This window comes from Carcharhinus amblyrhynchos, chromosome 16 (genome assembly GCF_965287045.1).
Source record: "Carcharhinus amblyrhynchos chromosome 16, sCarAmb.v2.hapA, whole genome shotgun sequence".
Taxonomy (NCBI): Eukaryota; Metazoa; Chordata; class Chondrichthyes; order Carcharhiniformes; family Carcharhinidae; genus Carcharhinus; species Carcharhinus amblyrhynchos.
Genome location: NC_137339.1, coordinates 48893342 through 48914335, shown reverse-complemented (window position 1 = coordinate 48914335; position 20994 = coordinate 48893342). Strand labels below are relative to the sequence as shown.

General features: G+C 44.0%; 1 protein-coding gene across 1 annotated transcript in view; it reads right to left on the bottom strand.

Annotated features, from left to right (window-relative positions):
• cdh22 (cadherin 22) overlaps positions 1-20994 on the bottom strand; it is an 871134-nt gene that overhangs the window by 360841 nt on the left and 489299 nt on the right. The window contains exons 5-6 of the mRNA XM_080205062.1: positions 8154-8321; positions 24-211 (exon numbers count right to left, since the gene is read on the bottom strand). Coding sequence (XP_080061188.1) covers positions 24-211; positions 8154-8321 — 356 coding nt within the window. The remainder of the gene's footprint in view (positions 1-23; positions 212-8153; positions 8322-20994) is intronic.

Here is a 20994-nt window from a genome sequence, read left to right as displayed (position 1 = left end):
TGCTCAGGTTAAGTAGCTCTCACCTTCCTCAGGATGATGATGCCTTCTTGTGCCTCTGTGTCTGTGATGACGCTGAACCTATCAGATCCGTCTTCTTCTTTCAGAGTGTAGGTCATCTCGGAGTTCAGGCCCAGGTCGACATCTTCAGCCTTCACCTTTCCGACTGTTGTCCCAATGGCTGCTGACTCGGGCATACTCAGCTGGTACAGCTCTGGAAAAGAGAATACATCACAATTCGCCTGTGATCCTGCACTTTCGCCCTCATGCTTTCATGTTTTTCAGTTTCCCATCCATTGATTCTGTCTACACTTCCTGCTGCCTTGGCAAAGCAGCCAGCATAATCAGGGACCCCTTGCATCATGGACATACTCTCTTCCACCTTCTTCCATCGTAAAAGAGATGCAAAAATCTGAGATCACGTACCAACCGACTCAAAAACAGTTTCTTCCCTGCTGCCATCAGACTTTTGCATTAAGTTGATCTTTCTCTGTGCCCTAGTTATGACTGTAACACTACATTCTACACTCTTTCCTTTCTTTCTCTATGAATGGTATGCTTTGTCTGTATACAGCGCAAGAAACAATACCCTGTATACTAATACATGTGACAATGATAATTAAAATCAATTAAAAACTATCAAAAACCTGTTCCTGTTTTCTGGCACTTTCTGCAGATTTCCACATTCCATTATTGTGCTTAAGCAACAACTTGATTCAATAATCCATCAAACAGAGACTCTCCTCAATGGTAGACCACTGTGTTATTGAGTGACAATATTCAGCTTCAACAGTGAAACTAAATCCAGGCTCTATCCGGAAACAAATAGGAAGCCCTAAATGATACCACCAATCATCATGAAATATATATTTATTTATGGACTTCATACCAATTGCTCCCGATTGTGTGTGACACTGAACCATATAAATCAAGGAAATTGCAGTCCTAATCCCAACCTGTGGGAGGAATTTTGCCGTGATTTTTCAGTGTTGGTTCCGGTGAGAAAATTGAAGAGAATTCGGGCGGTGCCAATGGCAGGAAATCTCACAGAATATTGAGTCTCGTGTGTTTTAATCCATGTGATGGATAACACACTCTTGATAGCTTGCTGCTGATTCGCTTGCTCCAGGACAATGTAATCTATGTAATCAATGGGGCATTGCTTTTAAAAACCTCCCCAACACTTGGTCCAAATTGAGTCAAGGGGATGGATGCCAGGAAGCCTGTGCCAAGACTGTCCAAGGGAACCCTGACCAACCCCTGGGTGGTGTGCAGCAAAGGCATTCCCACAGATGTCCATCCACCAAGATCATCACCTCCCCATTCCCCCACACCTCCACAATGATGGTGGGCAGTGCCAAGGTGCTTCCTGGGCATGGGCACATTGCTTCTTGGGCAGTGTCAGATGGCACAGGTTGGCACTGCCAGGGTGCACATGCCCAGGACGCACCACCCTAACTGCTGCCTGACCCCCTGGGGGAGGCACAATAGCCCCCCTCCCCCTCACTCCAGCAGGGTTGTTCCAATAATTCCTGAAAATGGGGATCTACTATAAACCCTACTAGAGAGAAACATTTTGGCAGGGTGGGAGAGGCTAGTGGGCTCGGAGAATTCAATACTGGGCAAGCTATTTACATTTAAATTGTGTTAAAAACAGATTAAAATCACTTACCTAGTCTTCACGCTGATTCCAGTGCAGATCTGATGGCACCAGAAATCCAGCGTTAGGAGATGTGCTCATGGTAGGAATGCATGTGTGAATCCCGTGCATGCCCGGCCATGAGATTCTCCCACCCCGCTGCACTAGAAAATTAATGCGGCGAGGTGGTAGAATCTCCCCCAAAGAATTGGTGCAATGCTCACTTGAATAATCTTTCTGCCACCCGCTATCCCCTGTTTATGTAAATGCCATCTCCCTTTCCTTGCAGGACAATCAGTAGATTATCCTGGGTCATCCTTGCACCCTCTGGACACCTCAGACATGAGTGTCTCCAAGATCATCATAGAAGAGGCATCAATCACATCTAGTAGGTAGGCTTCCGTGTCCCTCACAGGTGAGCATTTCCACAGATGGAGGCAGGGATGTCCCAGGGAAACAGCACCAGGAGGGACGGTGGAGCTCAGGAGTCTGTTGAGCCCTGGCTGATTTCATACCCCTGTGTCCAGTCATCTCAGAGCTGCTGGAACTGTAAAGGCAGAGACACAAGCATCAGAAAGGGATCACAGCATCCCTCCTCAGACTGCAAGGCTGACTGGAGGAGTCCTATCGCCTTCTGTCTGAGGACATGATACCATCAGTTGACCAAAGCGAGGCCAACATTGAGAGGATGGTGTTTGCACTGGAGACCTGGGGGAAGGGCATCTGGTCCATGGTTTAGCTCATGCCTTTCATGGCTGAGGGCATGAACTCCATGGTGCAGAGCTCCAACGGAGTGCTTCTGGCACTAATGGGAATCTAACAAGTGTCAGTGCCAAAGGTTGGCAGGGCTACTGCTTCTCAATCCATCAATCCCATGAGGGAGCACAAGGACCCCAGGGCACCCAAAGGGGAGAGTGTCGACAGGGGCACAGCTCGGAGCCTTTCAGCCAGAAGGCTAGGGGTGTCCAGCCCTTCTGACACTACCCGCCCTCCCCTCTCTCCCTCCCTCCTTGTGAGTGACACACCTCCACCTTCCTGTGCTGCCTTAAAACTGGCCAAGACCCTCAATGTCCCAGCTCCTCAGGAGATGCATGTCAAAGTCACCTGAGGCAAAAGGGTGTGGAAGTCAGCAGACCAGCTCTACCTCAGCTTTGGATCTGGGGAAACACCTCGACACAGTGGGAGGCTGAGGATGGGTAAGAAAGGATAGGCACCTAGTGGATACATGAAGTGAGACACACAAAGAGATAAGTTACCATTGTAATATCGCTCTTGTATTAAATATCATTTTATTCACCTATACAGGTCCTCCATGCTGTCATGTTGTGGTGCCATGTTCCATAAACTCTGGTACAAAATTATCCCTGTGGAGGGTGAGAACAGCCTTGCTATGTCTCTCCCATCTCCCGTGCTGATGACACAGTAAAGATTGGAGCTGGGCCCACTCCCCAATCCTCCCATCCATTGAAGATGACAGTGCCCACCACCTCTCCCCACCCTTCAACATCAACCATCAGGCCTCTCATGTCTGCAACTCTACTCCAGTGATGAGGGGGCCAAGAACTGACAAAGTGGTGGGACAGCTCTTCACTCCCTAGTCTTGGTTGTTCCTAAAACAAGACGCTGTGAGGGTGTCCCTCACTATTCAGCCCATGTGAGGCCTAGTCATCACCTAAGGTTCTTTTTCCTGCTCCCCTCCTCCTTTGTGTGCCCTTGCTGGCATTCTTGGCCTTCTTGTCACCATAGGATTTGTGGCATTCCCTATCTCCTCCTGGTCAGCTGGTGCCCCTCTGCAGTGTTGGAGTGTAGAGAACTCAGTACACCACAATGCCGCAAGACACTTCGTAATGGAACTGTAATGGAGGCCTTCCCCCTCCTAACTGCCAATCGGTCCGGGCACTAGAACTACAACTTGAGCCATTCAATGGCCTGCTCGACCAAACACACATTGACACATGAGCCCCCATTATTATGAGTTTCAGCAGGTATTTGCGGTGTCATCAGTCACCTCCTAGGGAGCCACCCCTCCAGTCATTGCTCTCGCTCAAAGATGGTTGGGATCTCAAGTGCTGCAAACTGTAACTATCATGGACACTCCTCAGTCCCCTTGGATAGATGGAGCCTTCGCTGGCACTGCATCTCTGACATTTGGAGATAGAATGTTCAATATCAGAAGACCTTTTGCCCATAGTGTCTCCTACAATACTCCACTATTTGTGGTTCTGCTCTCAGAACAGCAACAGGCCCAGCCAACCCTTCCTCTGTAGGGTACTGGTCCTGGCTGTGTACAGTAGCATGTCATAGGAACATAGAACCCTACGGTGCAGAAAGAGGCCCTTCGGCCCATCAAGTCTGCACCAAACACAATCCCACCCAGGCCCTTCCCTCATATCCCTACATATTATATCCACTAATCCCTCTAACCTATGCATCCCTGGACACTAAGGGGCGATTTCCTAGCATGGCCAATCAGCCTAACCCGCACATCTTTAGACTATAGGAGGAAACCGGAGTACCTGGAGGAAACCCATGCAGACACGGGGAGAACGTGCAAACTCCACACAGATAGTGACCTGAGCTGGGAATCGAACCCAGGACCCTGGAGCTGTGAAGCAGCAGTGCTAACCACTGTGCTACCGTGCCGCCCACGATGGCAATCAAAAGAATATCCAACTCGACTAGCTCCATGATTCCCCAGAATCATAAAAGTAAAAGAAGACAGCATCAAAAAGAGCGAAAATGATTCCTGTAGTGCCTTGACCGTCAGCCCTCTATGCTTCTGCGAACATCTACCCATGCGCTATATGCAAAGTGAGAGTCTTTCCACTAAGCCTCACGCTTCCCCTTTAATACAATAGCCATTCCCCTCAGTTATCTCTCTAAAGTCCACCTTGATGAAGTATATCGACTCTACAGAGTGGTAGCTAACAGCTGACTAGCAACACCCCCTCCCCCACCCGCCCCCACTCTCACCTCCCCCCAGCCCTCCCAGCCCCCTTGCCCAACCCAAGCATTAGGTGAAATGGCAGTTGAATGCATGCAATGGACCAATGTTTTTACCTCATGGGGACCTCAACAATGCCCCAATCATAGCCTTGAATGGGGTAATAATGAGAGACTTGTATTATAGTCCACATTAGTGTTATTTCTTTAATATAGACATTACTATCAGCATTGGGATTAAATACTTGGGAACAATGCTTTCCAACTCTTTTGCATATACACAATTAAAAAGGTCAATGCTTTCCAAAGGGTTAAGAACTTGGCTCCAATCAGTGACACGTTCATGTATTGCTATGCTGATTTAACTGGCATAATTGATTAGTGAAGGAAAGATTGAAGAGTTGATCAGGCAACCAGCTTCCTCTTGTGACAGGCAAGGCATACCTGATTCATCCAAAGGTTGCAAATAGCATGCCAATCTTTATACTGAAAGGGCATCCTCATTTCTCCAGCTCACAAAGGCTGCAGATGGCTTGAACATCATGCTGTTATTCCCTTTGTCTTCAGTATGGAGTTAAACTCTCACAGAAGTCGCCCTACCCCCTCTTGAGGCAGGGAAGCATCCCTTTTCTGAATCCCCAACTCTGCCTTTACAGCCTGACCATTCATGGAACTGTACCCAAAAACCTCACAGTCGCGCCTCTGCATTCACCTTCTCTCACCCACTTTCCAGCTCCTACTATGGAAGGGCATTCCCTTAGTGGCAGTGTCATCACAAGTCTAGTAAGGAGGACATGGGGAGTGCTGCCTGCATACCAGCTGTCAGACCCCTTTAAACCAAGAGACGCCCTGAGATGAAGGGGAGGTAAGGCTTGAGAACAACTTCTCCCCGTGAGATGGCAATACTGAACCCCCATCCAGCCCCAGGTTGCACTTATCTAGCCCCATGCATTGTTCCTGTCCCCCCCTCTGCAACTGGCACCAAGAAATCAAGAGTGATCTGAGCACCCATCTCTGATACCCCCTTCGGAGGTGAGGTTGCCAGTTTCATGTTTCTATAAACCAGTTGTAAATGACAATGTCATGCTGGCATCCACTGAATATTCAGTGAGGAGGGAAGTCCCAGAGTGAGCTGTTGCCAATGACATGGTGATGTATTAAAATGAAATTCCTGGACTTCCGTGGCATATTTTACATTACTCCACTGGCGAGGGTGGTTGAAAAATCACTATCTTGTCGGCAAGATTTGTGTTTTCCAATTCTCACCAGATTTTGTATCCGTGTCGGCGACTTGCTCAGTACTAGCACAGGCTTTGTAAATTTATTGATCTCACCCAGGATGGTATAGGGTGAGAATTTCTAGCCGTTCCCAGTGGCGAGATCTTCCAGTCGCACAGACAGCAACAAGAAGAAACTCTGTTGAAAGCGACAGGAATGCAGGATCCCGCTGCTGGCCAATGGCAGGCCACCTCCACCACCACAAAACATGCCACGGTGGGGAGAGGAGGTCGGGGCAAGGCAGAAAATCTTGCCCAACATAACAGTTGTTTCACTGCTCCCAGCAAAATTAAATTGTCCTGATTCCCTGCTTATCTGCGATAGAAGAAATTTATTTATAAAGATGAGGTGATAATGGCATCTGGCTCAGCTACATTACTGCCCGATGTCTTGGGGCATGCAGGAGGAACGGCCAATTGGATAAGGTTCTGGACAGTTGCCAGTAACAATGACACCATATGCTAGCACCAATTGGAGCCTTTGGACAGAAGGCTAGAAAATGATCTTTAGGCAGCGTTTCAACTGATGGTGTTCTAACCTAGCTTCTGGCTATTGTAGCATCCTGGCTATTGGGAATTTATAAATTTTCACTGTTATAAAATCAATATTAATTTGCAGATGTCAAACAAAAAATGGTCAACCAAGTGTGTGTATTGAAGTGGGGTACACAGTGTATGTATAGGAATGAGTTTCACCATATGTTTCTGCGGGTGAGGTACACAGTGTTGTCTAGAGGTCAATTTATCGGTGTGTCTAGGGGCGTCTAGTGTGTTTCTGAGAGTGGGGATTACAGTGTACGTATAGGAACAGGGTGCATAGTCATTATATAGGAGTGGGGTTCAGACTGTGTAAAGGAGTCAGTTTCAAAGTGTGTCTACAAGAATGGGGTTCACAGTGTGTGTCTAGGAGTAGAGTTCACAGTGTGTATCTAGGAGTGGGCTTCACAGTATGTCTAGGAGTGAGGTTCACAGTGTGGATAGGAGTGGGGTTCACAGTGTGTATCTAGGAGTGGGGTTCACACTGTGGATAGAAGTGGGATTCATGTCAAACGATCGTAACTCTGTGACTCAAGGATCTCAAGGTCTTGAGGGTGCAGAGATTTACCAGGCTCATACTGGGGATGAGCAGAATGAGTGGAAAAAAAGTTGGGTTCTTTTCCTTAAAGCAGAGAAGCTTATGGAAATATTTAATAGGGGGAGGTGGCTTTGATAGAGTTCAAAAATAATTTCAGGAACTATTATTAAAATAGCATCTTCAAACAAAGCAAAAAGCCCTAAGCTCATTACAGGAACATTATCAAACAACATTTGACTCTGAGCTACATAAGGTGGTGTAAGGGAATGTAATCAAGAGCTGAGCCAAAGAGGAAGGTGTTGAGAATCATCATAACAGTAAAGAGCAGACACATTTATGTGAGTTACAGAGCTCAACACTTTGGCAGCTGAACTGAATGGACTACATTCTTCCCACTTCTCAGTTGAAGGAAATTTCTGACATTAGATATTGGTTGGGCAGCAATGTGATAGTGTTGTAATAGTGTTGGGATTGGGACAGGTGGTGGTGAGGAAGAGCTGTACGTGTTGTGACATTTTGTTTTTGGCTGCTGTCACTGAGTGGCAACAGGCTAATGAAGACATAAGGAGGAGCATAGGATAAATCCTTGGGGAACTGCTCAGGATATGATGCAGGAGTAGAAAGAGAAACCAGTTGGCAGTGATTCTCTGGCAATGACTGGATAGACAAGGATGGAAGCAGGTGAGAATTTGGATGTGAATGAATAGAGGAAAAGGATTACATAGGCCTGCTTATGTAGCAAGGTTAGGATAAATATATACTGGGTATTAAACCAGGGTAGGAAGGAGTCCAGTGATGGCAAAATTGTTTCCTCACTGGCAGAATGATCAGTAAGAGGAGGACACTGATTTTCGATAATTGGTGAAAGAATCATGAAGAGGAGAATTTTCTTATGTATTGAATTGTTGTGATCTGAAATGCACTGTTTAAAGGAAGCAGATTCAATATTGGCTTCAAAAAGGAATTGGGTAAATATTCAGAAAAATGTTTCAGAGATATAGGGGAGAGTAAGGGGGATTGAACCAATTGGAAAATTCCTTTTTAAAGGATATGATAAACTAAACAACTTCTTTCCGGGGTATAACCCTTTCCTGTAATGATCAGAATACCTGGATAGAGAGAAACCTTAAGGTGGAGAAAGAGGAAAATTCATACGTTTGTTGGAATTTCTCTCTTTAAGGTTGAGATCCTTTTGTCACTGGTAAGGAAGATAATAGCTTACTCTGATTGAATCGAGGAGGGTTATCATTGATGTCTGTGATGGTGATCGTCACAGTAGTTGATCCAGACAATCCACCCAGCTGTCCAGCCATGTCCTTGGCCTGAATTACTAAGACATAGTGGTCCTTTTTTTCACGGTCCAGGTTAGCTACGGCAGTTCGGATTATTCCTGCACAAAGCACAAAGAAGAGGAAAAAGGATAAATTGCCTAACTTTGTAGTTTCTTCATTCTTGAAATGTTAAGAATCCTTTACAAAACATAACAACTTAGCCAAAGTTGATGAATTTTGGGAAATAGAGCAGAGTATTTACATATTGCCCTGTTGTTGTGGCCTTATACAGAGTTGATTCATAACAATTTCATTTTCCCACATTGTACAAAACACAAAGACTGGAACGACGCCCACTCTTCATGGCAGACAACCTGTCTATGCTGTTCATCTAAACAACCTTCACAAACTACAGGAACTATTTCAAGTTGGCATGGGATCTGTGAGGAGAGAGTTTCATGCTGAGGAGATCCAACCCAGGAAAGATCTGCCAGAAACACTGTTTTCTGTATTTGCCAAACAGAAACAGTAAGTCTTAGTAACTATCTAACTGTTTTGCCAAACAAAAACTGGGTGGTATGATGTCCAGTCTGTGGCTGCGGAGTGTAGCCCTGAAGCTGGACTTCCAGGTTTTTCTTTCAGGAAGATAGAATGTTTGCTTCCAGTTCCGAGCAAACTGCTGTCTGCCACTAATTGGCTAGGGGCATTTTTGGCCAGTGGTTAGCACTGCTGCCTCACAGCGCCAGGGACACAGGTTCGATACATGGCGTGGGTCACTATCTGTGTGGAGCTTGCACATTCTCCCCATGACTGTGTGGGTTTACTGCGGGTGCTCCGGTTTCCTCCCATAGTCCAAAGATGTGCAGGTTAGGTGGATTGGCCATGCTAAATTGCCCCTTAGTGTCAGGGGGACTAGCTAAGGTAAATGCATAGGGTTATTGGTAAAGGGCCTGGATGAGATTGTGATGGTGCAGACTCGATGGGTCAAATGGCCTCCTTTTGCACAGTAGGATTCTATGATTCTATGATTTTATCTTTGCCATTAAACCAAAATAGCCATCCAGAATTCCTAAACCTGAAGTTTGTGAACTTCAAAAACACAGCTATTTAAGCATGATGAAGAGCATAGTACAACTGATTTTAATGCAGCAGCAGAAAAAATGGGGGAGACCCATTTCCAGATATAACTGAAATTGTACAAATGGTTGGAAAGAAAAGTTATAGTTCCAAGGATAGTTTTGTCTTCATGCCAATCAAGCAGGGCAGACTACAACTGTAGCTTTCAATTCATTAAGATTCTTAATCGGCAAGACTTCAGGTTTTATGCCAGTTTAACTATCAGTTTAAGAGGTCTAGATCTGAGTGATTATAGTAGTGATCCCCTTTAAGGGATGAGTTTCAGAGGATCATGTTTCTCATTCAGTCATTCGGACTGAAGCATGTGAATTCTTGCACTGAGCATGGACTCTCCCAGGCAATCTTGGAGCTGAAGTCAAAGTGATCAGTAGTGTTAAATTTCTGAGTTCTGAGGTGTCTCCTCAATAACTACTCCACGTCTGAGCATCACAGAACACAAGATGAAAGCAAATTACTGAAGATGCTGGAATCTGAAACCAGGTCTTTTATGTAGTCTACTCGCTCCACACTCCAAATGTTGACTGCCCACTCAGTGTGGATCCCAACAGCTCACCCCACACCCCAGGTCAGTTGACCAGTTCCCTTAAAGGAGCTATGCCCCAACATGCATAACACTCCTCCCCTCTATATAACAATCCCTCATAACCACAGCAACATACTAAAATTATTTACATTCAATTGTACATTACACAATAAAAAAACCTGGTAAAGAGTCTGTAGTATATTTACAGTATGGTACAGTCTATAGCTGGTTCCTGATGTCCATCTTTCATAAACATAATCAGCCTATCAGGATGATCCTATGGGGGTTGTTTTCTGGGAACTGGAATTGGCCTTAGGTTCTTCTCCAATGAGTGAGATCAGCATGAAACCACCAACTGTAGTTCCTCTTCCCGTATGTCATCAGTCACCAACATCGAGTTCCCAGTTCCCTCAATAAATGGAGGAGCTGTTGGTTCCAAGCCCTCCTCTCTTGCTACTTCCACTGGTACCGTTTGGACTGCCTCCGAGCTTGTAGGTGGAGTCTCTACCCCTTGTTGTGGCACTGCCATTAGTTGGTCTGCATGTCGGCACCACACTAACTTGTCCTGAGTTTTTATTATTTAAGACAATGGCCCTCTCTTGGGTAAAACCACAGCCAGGACCTACTTCTCCCTGAAACATATTTTCTGACCAATATGAGGTCTCTCTTTTGAAATACCTTCAGCATGGCATGTCCAGCTCAAAGACCTACCCACACAGACCGGCAACACAAATATCAAATGCAGATAACTAGAACCAACTCCCACTACCAGAAAGTATGCCACCCCCATCACTGCCACAATAAATCGTCCTTGCCTTGAATTTCCTCAACATGCTACCCATGTTGTTGCAACAGATCAAATATGGTACCCATATGAATTAGATATTGTCCATTGTTAAGTATATAGTTTTTCATGGCTGGTGAAGGATGAATTGAGTTGTGAAGATGGCGTCCTTCTGTGGGGAGCGATAGTAGTCATCCCCATGACAGGCAGGAAGTTGTTATTGGAAGAGCAACACAGCGTCCATTCTGAGATGTCAGAGTTGAAAATGTTGGCTCGCAGCTACATATGATGGCCCAGGTTAAAGCAAACATAGAAAGTACAGTTAACAGTGTGATCAATGACAAGTACAACAAAAGTTGTCATCAGCAGCCCAGGTTGGCCATGGGCATGACCCCACATTGATTTTGTAGGCCCAACCTTGGCCACCATGTTCCTACTCTTGTGGACACACATTCAAAATGGCTAGACATCTATTAAATGAAGTCTACAGGTTTAAGTCTAGGAACTGTACAAGGTACTGGTGAGACCGCAACTGGAGTACTGTGTGCGATTTTGGTCCCCTTATTTGCGAAAGGATATATTGGCTTTGGAGGGAGTACAGAGAAGGCTCACTAGGTTGATACTGGAGATGAGGGGGTTAGCTTATGAGGAGAGGTTGAGTAGATTGGGCCTGTACTCACTGGAGTTTAGAAGGCTGAGGGGTGATCTTATAGAAACATATAAGATAATGAAAGGGCTAGATAGGATAGAGGTAGAGAGATTCTTCCCACTTAGAAAGGAAACCAGAACTAGAGGGCACAGCCTCAAAAGAAGGGGGCGTCAGTTTAGAACGGAGTTAAGGAGGAACTTCTTCTCTCAGAGGGTGATGAATCTCTGGAATTCTCTGCCCATTGAAGTGGTGGAGGTTACCTTGTTGAATATGTTTAAGTCACGGGTAGATAGATTTCTGATTGATAAGGGAATTAAGGGTTATGGGGAGCAAGCGGTAAGTGGGACTGATCCACTTCAGATCAGCCATGATCTTATTGAATGGCGGGGCAGGCTCGAGGAGCTAGATGGCCTACTCCTGCTATTATTTCTTATGTTCTTAAAGCTTTATTTAGCCACAGTAAAGAAGTTAAAGCAAACCTTCACCAGCCATGTTTTGCTGGAGATGTTAGTTTTGGATAATGAGACGGCGTGGGAGTTGCAGAATTTCATGCTGGTGAATACAAGTGAGCATATACATACTGCACCTTATCACCCATCCTCAAATAAATTGGAAGAGAGGGCTATGCAAACTTTTAAAACGGCCATGAAAAAGTAACCACCAGCATTTCTAGAGACCAAATTACTGCATTTTCTTATCTTTAGAATGATGCCCCATGTGACCACTGGAGTAACCCCTGCCAAGTTGCTGATGAGTAGACGTATTCAGTCCAGGCTGGAGCTGGTGTTTCCAAACTTGGCAGGGAGGGTGGAGGCAAAGCAGCTTGTGGAAAAGAAACATCATGATTCTATTGAGAGATCATTTGAGGTGAATGGTCTAGTGTATGCTAAAAATTTTGTGATGAGTCAGAATTCGGTCCCAGATGTTGTCATGGCCAGGTTGAGCACAGTATCATATAAAGTAGAAGTTCAGGGCAAAAGATTGAAGAAGCAACTACATCACTTGAAAAGAAGGGAGTCACATAGAGAACCAGTGGGAGAGACCTCTCTGAGTATGACCACCAGTGATGTTGTTGGGGTTGAAAGCAGTATGGAAAAAATAAGCCTGAGTAAGGATCTAGGAGTGACCCTGTGGGAACTGGAGAAGTGGTTGTACTGATATACCTTTACAAGTTGATACTGATAAGACACTGCCTGTTGAACTGCATCGCTGCAAAGGGGAGAGGAAATCCTCTGAGAGACTAACTTTATAATGGACTGTGCTAAAAAATTCATTTATGGTGTTATTTTGTAAATGGTTAACTTTTGATGGTATGGGTAATAAAAGGTATTTAATGGACGGGGAGGAAATAGTAGTGAACCCCTTTAAGCGATGAGGTTTTGGAGAGTCATATGACCTGTTCAGCCAATCAGATCCCAGTACTGAGCACGAGCTCTCCCAGGCAATTCTAGGAGACAGAGTTAAAGTAACGGTAGCATCATTCTCATTCTCTACACATAATTTTTTAATGTTAATAAGCAGGTTATTTTGTTTCCCTACTTACTGGTCTGCACTCCTTTCAGGATGTTACAACAGCTATTTAAACATGATGAAAAGCATGGTATAACTCACTTTAATGCAGTAGTGAGTAAATTGAGGGAAAGTAATTTCCAGATGAATGAAACTGGATACATGGTCAGAAAGAAAAGTTATGGTTCTAAGGATAGTTTTGTCTTCATGCCAAATCAAGCAGGGCAGATGTACAACTGTAGCTTGCAATTTATTAAGACTGTCTTAATGGGCAAGATTTCAGAGTTTGTGCCAGTTTAACGATCAGGTTTAGAGGTCTGTGGAGATTTTGGTGATATTCAGTTAAGACTGCTGGTACATTTTTAATTCAACTTCAAATATCTGAGTATTTCTGCATCATTACCTTTGTATCTAAAGGTTCTTTGTGGCCTGTGGGGTGTCTGGTTTGTGTGATGTATTTGTGTGTTTGTACATGCTTTGCATATGTAATGTTCATGCATGTGTCTTTGTTGTCATGTATGTGTACATTCATGTTTGTTATGTGTGATTGTGTATTCATGTCTGTTGCATCTGTTGTGTTTCATGTTTGTATTCATGCATTTGTGTGTGTGCGCACTCTTTTTTGCGTGTGTTCATGTGTGTGTTTGTTTTTCTGGGTATTCGTGTGTGTGGGTGCATGTGCATGCATGTGTGTCCGTCTGTGTGTTAATGTGGATGTTTGTGCACATGTGCGCATGTATGTGTAGGTACATAACCCTAACCGCTTCACTACTTATCGTACTATAATTCATTCTCACACATGAACTCCTGCACATTCTCATGCACATACTTCATACACAGTAAACATCATACACAAGTACCACATTCCATGCGCACACACATGTATCACATCAGACACAGACATTGCACACCTTCCATTTCCTAGATATTCTATCACAATGAGAATGAGTATTAACTATTTCAGAGCAGATTAACTCTGTGGTTCTATTAGCCATTCAAGTTATTCTGCAATTAAGTTGCTCAGAAATGCTAAAATGTCCCTATCCATTCCACATGGCCTTGTTTTTGAGATCAATCAAACCAGAGAATGCTTGACCCCAAAATAAATGTCTTAAAATAAGGGGTCACCAACTTTCAGGGAAGAGAAAATTAATGAAAAATCAAACAAGCAAATGGACTGAATTTGAATCACAAGGTCCACAGATGAACATTCAGCCCATTGTTCTGGTTCGTTGATAGATTAGTTCTTCACCCTCCACTCTTCCTGAAATAGCTTTAGCTGCAAATCAAGAAACCTTCAATTCCTTTTTGAAAGTTACTGTTTAGTGAAGGACATTTCTGATCATAGAAACTCTGCGTAAAAGAATTTCACCTCGTCTCAACTCTGGCTCTTCATTCATGGAATCCTGAAATTTTGCATTGTAGAGTGTAGAATGAGACTTGTTAAATTAAATCAACAAACCTTGCTCCACATGGCAAGGCTTGCTAGATTTCCTTGTATTTCCCATTGCTCAATATTCAGCTGGTTCAGGATCATAGTCTTTTCTCCACTGGATGAAGGCATTTTGGTCCACAGAGTGCTTAGCAGTGCAAATTCTACTTGGAGCTAATGTCATGGCTATAGCCCAATGATAGTACCTCATTTCTGAGTCATTAGGTCATAGGATCAAGTCCCGCTTCAGAAATTTGAGCACACAATGTAGGCGAGCACATCATGGAGTGGCTTGTTAAACTGTCAGGTACTTTACCTTTTACATCAAATGGTAAGCAGAGTTCCCATTTCTCTCTCGGGGAGGAGCAATTGCACCATTTGGAAGAGCAGGTTTTTCTCTCTGATGTCATTGTCAATATTAAACAATACCTAACAATGGATTTTCTGATCATTATGACATTGCTATTCATGGGAATATACTGTGTTCAATTTGACTCTTGTTTTTTCTACATTGCAGCAATAATTATATTTCAAATGAGGTTCCTTGACTGTAAAGTTTTTTAGAGTGTCTTATAAGGTTTTGCACTGTGCTGTATAAATGCTAGTTTTCCTTTGCATATTTGAATCATATTTTCCTTTATTTGGAAGCAATGAAATTGTAATCAGAAAAAACGCAGTTAAAATCCTGACAACAAAATTCTAATACTGCTTGATAGCTCGTTAATGCAAATAAAATCTGCAATTGTAACTTAGCTTGAGCTGTTGAACATTTCTGTGGAACTAATTAAATTGTATGAACACACACATGTGCAGTGGGAAAATTCCTTCTGCATTGTTTTCAACCAAGTGGCAGAGACCTGCCACGAGAAGGTGGTATGATATCTGATCTTGGTCGACAGCAGGGTTTGGAAAAGGGTAGGGATGTGACAGTGAGTATACTGAGAGTAGGAGGATTTTGCTTGTGAGCCCACTGTCTTTCATATGAGTGTTGCATCACTTGCATCCAGCTTTATGCTCAGGATTTGTACTAGGAGCACAACACAATATTGAGCTGACTTGCCATGGCTCAGTGTTGGGTGGCACTCTCATCACTCAGCCAGAAGGTTGTGGGTTAAAGTCCCACTCCATATATTTGAGCACATCATCAAGGCTCTTACTTCGGTACTTAAGGGAGCGCATCCCTCTCAAAACATTAGATGTTAACCCAAGATCTGTCAGCTCTCTCAGGCAGAGAGAGATTCATTCCATGGCATTGTTTTGAAGGACAATGGAGTGCTTCTTGGCATCTTCACCAGAATTTATCCCTCAAGCAGTATCATTGACAATGAATTATTGGGTCATTCCTTCATTACTGTTTGTAGGAGTTTAGTGTGTTATAAGTTGGTTGCTATGTTTCCCTACATTACAACAGTGACTACACTTCAGGAATACTTCTTCAGCTGCAAAACACTTTGGACTTCCTGAAGCCCTGGGAGGTATAAATAAGGTTCATTTCTTATCTTGGCCAAGGAAGTTTGAGGTTCAGATTGCTTTAGGACAACAAGCCTTCTCACAAAATGAAAATTTTCACAGGTCAAGCAAGGTTACTGGCCTCTGAAATTCCACAAACTCAGTGGAAGTCCGTGTAATTCGTCAAGTTGCCTAAAAATCAATTGGAAATGCAATAACTTCATTAATAAATTTCGAAGAGTCACTAAGAACAACTACAGGGCTGAGTCCACTGAATAGGAATGAAAACATCATGGTAAGAAGCAGAAATTCACACCCATGGCTGCCTCCTGAATTCTCCACTCACATCCTTGTAACAGGAGCTTTACATTTCATATTAATTCAGGATGTGGCAAAGCCAGTAATAGTGGCCTATCAGGAGATGTTCTTCAGAAGATGGTGCCAAGTCTTCTGCTTGAACTGCATGGTAAGGGTATTCACCACATACTGTTGAATAGGTGGGTTCGAATTTTGACCTTGCAATGATGAAGGAATAGTGATATATGCCCAAGTCAGAATGATGTATGTTTTGTGGAGAATTTGTCAGTGATGGTGTTTGCATGATGCTTCTCAGTGATGGAGTCACAGGATTGTAATTTTTTTTATTCATTCATGGAATGTGGATGTCACTCGCTAGGCCAGAAATTATAGCTTTTCCTAACTTGCCTTGAGAGGGTGGCGATGAGTTGCCTTCTTGAACCCCTGCTGTTCATGTGGTGTAGGTAAACCTACACTAATGTTAGGGAGGGTTTTGTAGGGTTTTGATCTAGTGACAGTGAAAGAACAGCAATATCATTCCAAGACAGGATGGTGAATGACTTGAAGGGGAACTTTCAGGTGGTGGTGTTCCCATGTATCAACTGCCCTTGTCCTTCTAGATGGTCATTGGTTTGGAAGGTGCCATCTTAGAAGGCTTGGTGAGTTCCTGCAGTGCATCTTGTAGATGGTAATACTGTCACTGTTGATCAATGGGGGAGGAAGTGAATGTGTATGAAAAAAGGTACCAATCAAGTAGGGCTGCTTTATCCTGGTTGGTATTGAGCTTCTTGAATGTTGTTAGAGCTGCATTCATCCAGACGAGTGGAGATTATTCCATCACGTTCCTGACTTGTGCCTTGTAGAAGATGGACTTTCGGGAGTTAGGAGACGAGTTACCACAGGATTCCTAGCCTTTAACCTGACCTTGTAGCCACAGTATTGATATGGTTAGTCCAGTTCAGTTTCTGATCAATAACAATGGCCCGGATGTTGATAGCAAATGGTAACCCCCATGATGCCAAAAGATGCTTTGGCAAGTTATGACAGTGCATTCAGAAGATACCCAAATATTTTGCAGGTGTGTCAGTATAAGATACAACTTGGCGACATGACATACTGTCACTAGTTTCTGGCAAAATCAGTAGTCACTGCAATTCCTGAATTGTCCTCAAGAAGATGGTGTTGAACTGTTACAATGGTGTCTGGCAGGGTTTTCCAAGATTGTGATTCAGCAATGATGAAGGGACAACATGAATCAGGGGAAAAACTCTCCAATCGAGGGAGTCATACCTGGTTAAAGAAGGACGGTTGTGTGGTTGGAGGCCAATCATCTATGTTCTAGAACATCACTGCAGCAGTTCCTTAGGGTAGTATCCTAGGCCCTGCTATTTTCAGTTGCTTCACCATTGATCTTAATGTTAAGATAAGGTCAGAAGGAGAGACTCATGATACTTCTTTTCTGTCATGCATCTGTTCAGCATCAAGCTGATTTTAAAATAGGTTTACCATCAGCCAGATATATTTCTAGATTCTTCCATCATGAGTGGAAGAAGTACTTCTGCAGGGTACTTTGAACCTACTGCGTAAGTATGTAGTGCTCACCATTGAGCATCTTATCAGGGATGTTGATCACATTTGATATAGTACAGGCAAAGAATTCCTATCTTATCTCAGCCTCTTTTCCCAAGTTAGAGAAACACTACAGCACTTGAGTCCAGTGCTGCCTTTAATGTAGCATTAATATTTGCAGCCATTGTGGTGCTTGAAGTAAAGTGCTTCATGGTGGAAGTCGGGTAGCTGAATGCATTTACCATTGTCACAGTCAAGAAGGTACACACCTTCTCAATACTCACCGTGCTAGCGAGCAAACAACAGCTCTCATTCCCAAATGAGAAAGAAAGATTCCTTCACAATATATGTGTGCTTCCAGTGAAAGAGCAGCTTGGCCCTTTCCATCATTGTTTGGGTGATTTTTCAGATTCTGGCAAAAATACTTTAGCACTTTCCTGTGTTGACAGGCTATTTTTTTCTTTGCCTTTCTAAATTTTTCAACATTCCTGCTATTTGATTTATTCCAATAGGAGCTTGCTAATATAGAACTTGAATATTGCTGAAAAGAAACTCACATTACCGAAGCTTTCCAACCTACACTCATCAAGACAAACACAAGAATGCCAAATTTCAAATGATCACAACAGTTTATAAATGCCATCAAAGGGGCGCTGATTGGTTAAGAAGTTGACTCAGTTTGTCAAGGGACAATGGTTAAATTTTCTCTTGTTGGAGATGGTCATGAATGCTACTTGCCACTTCTCAACCAAAGCCTGAATGTTGTCTAGATCTTGCTCTATGTGGCATAGATAGCTTCAGTACTTGAGGAATCATAGAATCCCTACAGCACAGAAAGATGCCACTTGGCCCTTCGAGTCTGCACCATCGACAATCCCACCTAGCCTCTATCCCCGTAACCCCATGTATTTAATCTCCCTAATCCCCCGACACTAGGGGGTAAGTTAGATGGCCAATGCACCTAACCAGGACATCTTTGGATTGTAGGAGGAAACTGGAGCACTTGGAAGAAACCCATGCAGACACAGGGAGAACATGCAGACTCTGCACAGACAGTCAGCCAAGCCAGGAATTGAAACCGGGTCCCTAGCACTGTAAGGCAGCAGCACTAACCACTGTGTCACCATGCCACCTCAAGGATAGGGTGCATCCTCAACATACACAACTGTGGCCTTCAGTACATTGATAACCAGCTGGCACACCACACTCTAGCCAACACACCCAGATATCACAATTCTCCCCACCTAATGACTCCAGCATCCAGTCCCCTCCCTGCCACTGTACCCAGATAGCACCCCTCCCTCGCTCAACAAACCCACCTCTTTACTGTCCAATGTAACCAGATGGCACCCAATGCACCCAGATGGCACCCTAAACACCCAGTGCACCCAGATGGCACCCTCTCCACCCAATTCACGAGATAACACCGAACATACTCAATGAACCCTCCCTGTCCAATGCACCTAGATGGCACACAATGATTCTAGTTGGCACCCTCCTCACCCAATGCACCCAGCTGGATGGCATTCTTCCCGCTCACCTGGCTCCTGCAGCTGCCTTCTTGTCTGCTGCCAGCTCTGGGTGAGAGCAGTGGGTGGCACTTCTAGAATCTGCCGGGTTCCTGCTGCCAGCTGCTACTGATGCTCCTCAGGCTGGAGGAGGAAGGTGGGACCCCAGGGGTGCTGGTGATCCCCTCCTTTCTCCCCCTCCGGGCCCGGGGAGCTACAAATGGTACCAAACACCATGCAATCATCAGTGAACCCTCCAATTTTTAACCTTAAGTTGGAAGAGCAGTCAATGACAAAGCATCTGAAGATGCTTGGACCTTGGACCCTTCCATGAGAGCCTGAAACAGAGACGATTCACCACTAACAACCACAAATATCTTCCTGTAACAAGGTAAGACTCCAAAATCGTGGAACACCCTACCAGACAGCATTGTACATCCAACATACATGTTGCAGAGGTTCACCATCACCTTCCCAAGAGCAATTCAGGATGGGCAAATAATTGCAGGCTTTGCCAGCAACTCCCAGAAACCTATAATTTATTAAACAGGTATTAATGCACATCCTATTCTTTGCGACAGCAACTCCAATACCGCAAAGGTAGCATCAGAGTTGACAGACTCTAATATCAAATGAGATACCATTGAAAACAATGCAATTATGCATGGCACTAGCCTAAATTGCACCCACTAACCCATGTATTTGAATCAGTGGCTCAATCGTTTACACTTTAACTCTGAGTTGGTGGTGATGGGTTCAAGCCCTTCCACAGAGACTTGAGCACAAGACCTAGACTGACATTTCTGGCCAGTACTGAGGGAATGCTGCACTGTCGATCTTTTGGTTGTCACATTAAACTGAGGCCCCATCTTCCCTATCAAATGGGAGGCACTATTTTAAAGAAATGCTGAAGAGTTTTTCCTGAGATTCTGGCAAATCCTTACCTCTCAAACAGCAAAACTAAAAGCATGGACTAACTGATAACTATCACATTGTTGATTGTGGGAACTTGCTGTGTGCAAATTGGCTGCCATCTTTTTATACATTACAACAATAACTGTACTACAAAAGTACTGTAAAGCATTTTAGTCTGTCCTGACAGGTGTGGTGAATGTCCCTTTAAGGGCAACGCACCAGAGTAAGGATCACCTGGCCTGTGTGACCAATGAAAACTTAAGAGTGGGGAAATCACCCCGGTGGGTGGAGCTCTCCGAGGAAGAGACATTTAGGGAGCTTACTGCAGCAATGAGGCTGCCGAACAATTCTTATCAATAAATTATTCTTGTGTCCATGAATGACATTTGTGAAAGTACATCTTTACAGATGGCTATACGCACATTCTGGCAACTGGCAACTTTTAAACTCATTCAGGATATTTTTGTTCTTATTTTTCTCTATCCAATGTTCTTTCTCGAGGCATCACAAGGATGTAACTGTTGCTAGGATATAGTTCTAAGTTAGCAACCCTATGTACCTCACCCAAACAGCCATTCTCCATCTGTGTGCCCAGACAGTCTCTGCTGTTGCTGAATTTAACTTCATCTTTCCCTTTCTTTTCAGGGACACCTTGCAAGGATGTTCCTGCACCTATTGCCCCATAACTTCCTTCCTCCCATTCAAAGACAAGGAGCACTGAATAAAATTTGGACTAACTGACTCATTGAGATCAGTTCCTCAGTACAAATGGACTTATACCATAAGGTTAAATATTGCACCAGGCTCGGCATTTATCCACTGCTGCAGCCAAGACATTTAATTGAATGGAAAACATCTGGTCACACATGTGCATGACAAAAATTCACACTGCAACTGTAAAGCTGCCTTGCTGACAGCTGGTTCCATAAACAATAAATTCCCCCACTGGGATGTGCATATGCGAGCCTGCATTACAATTTAGCCTCAGCATAAATGATCATTGCTGAACTTTAATCCATT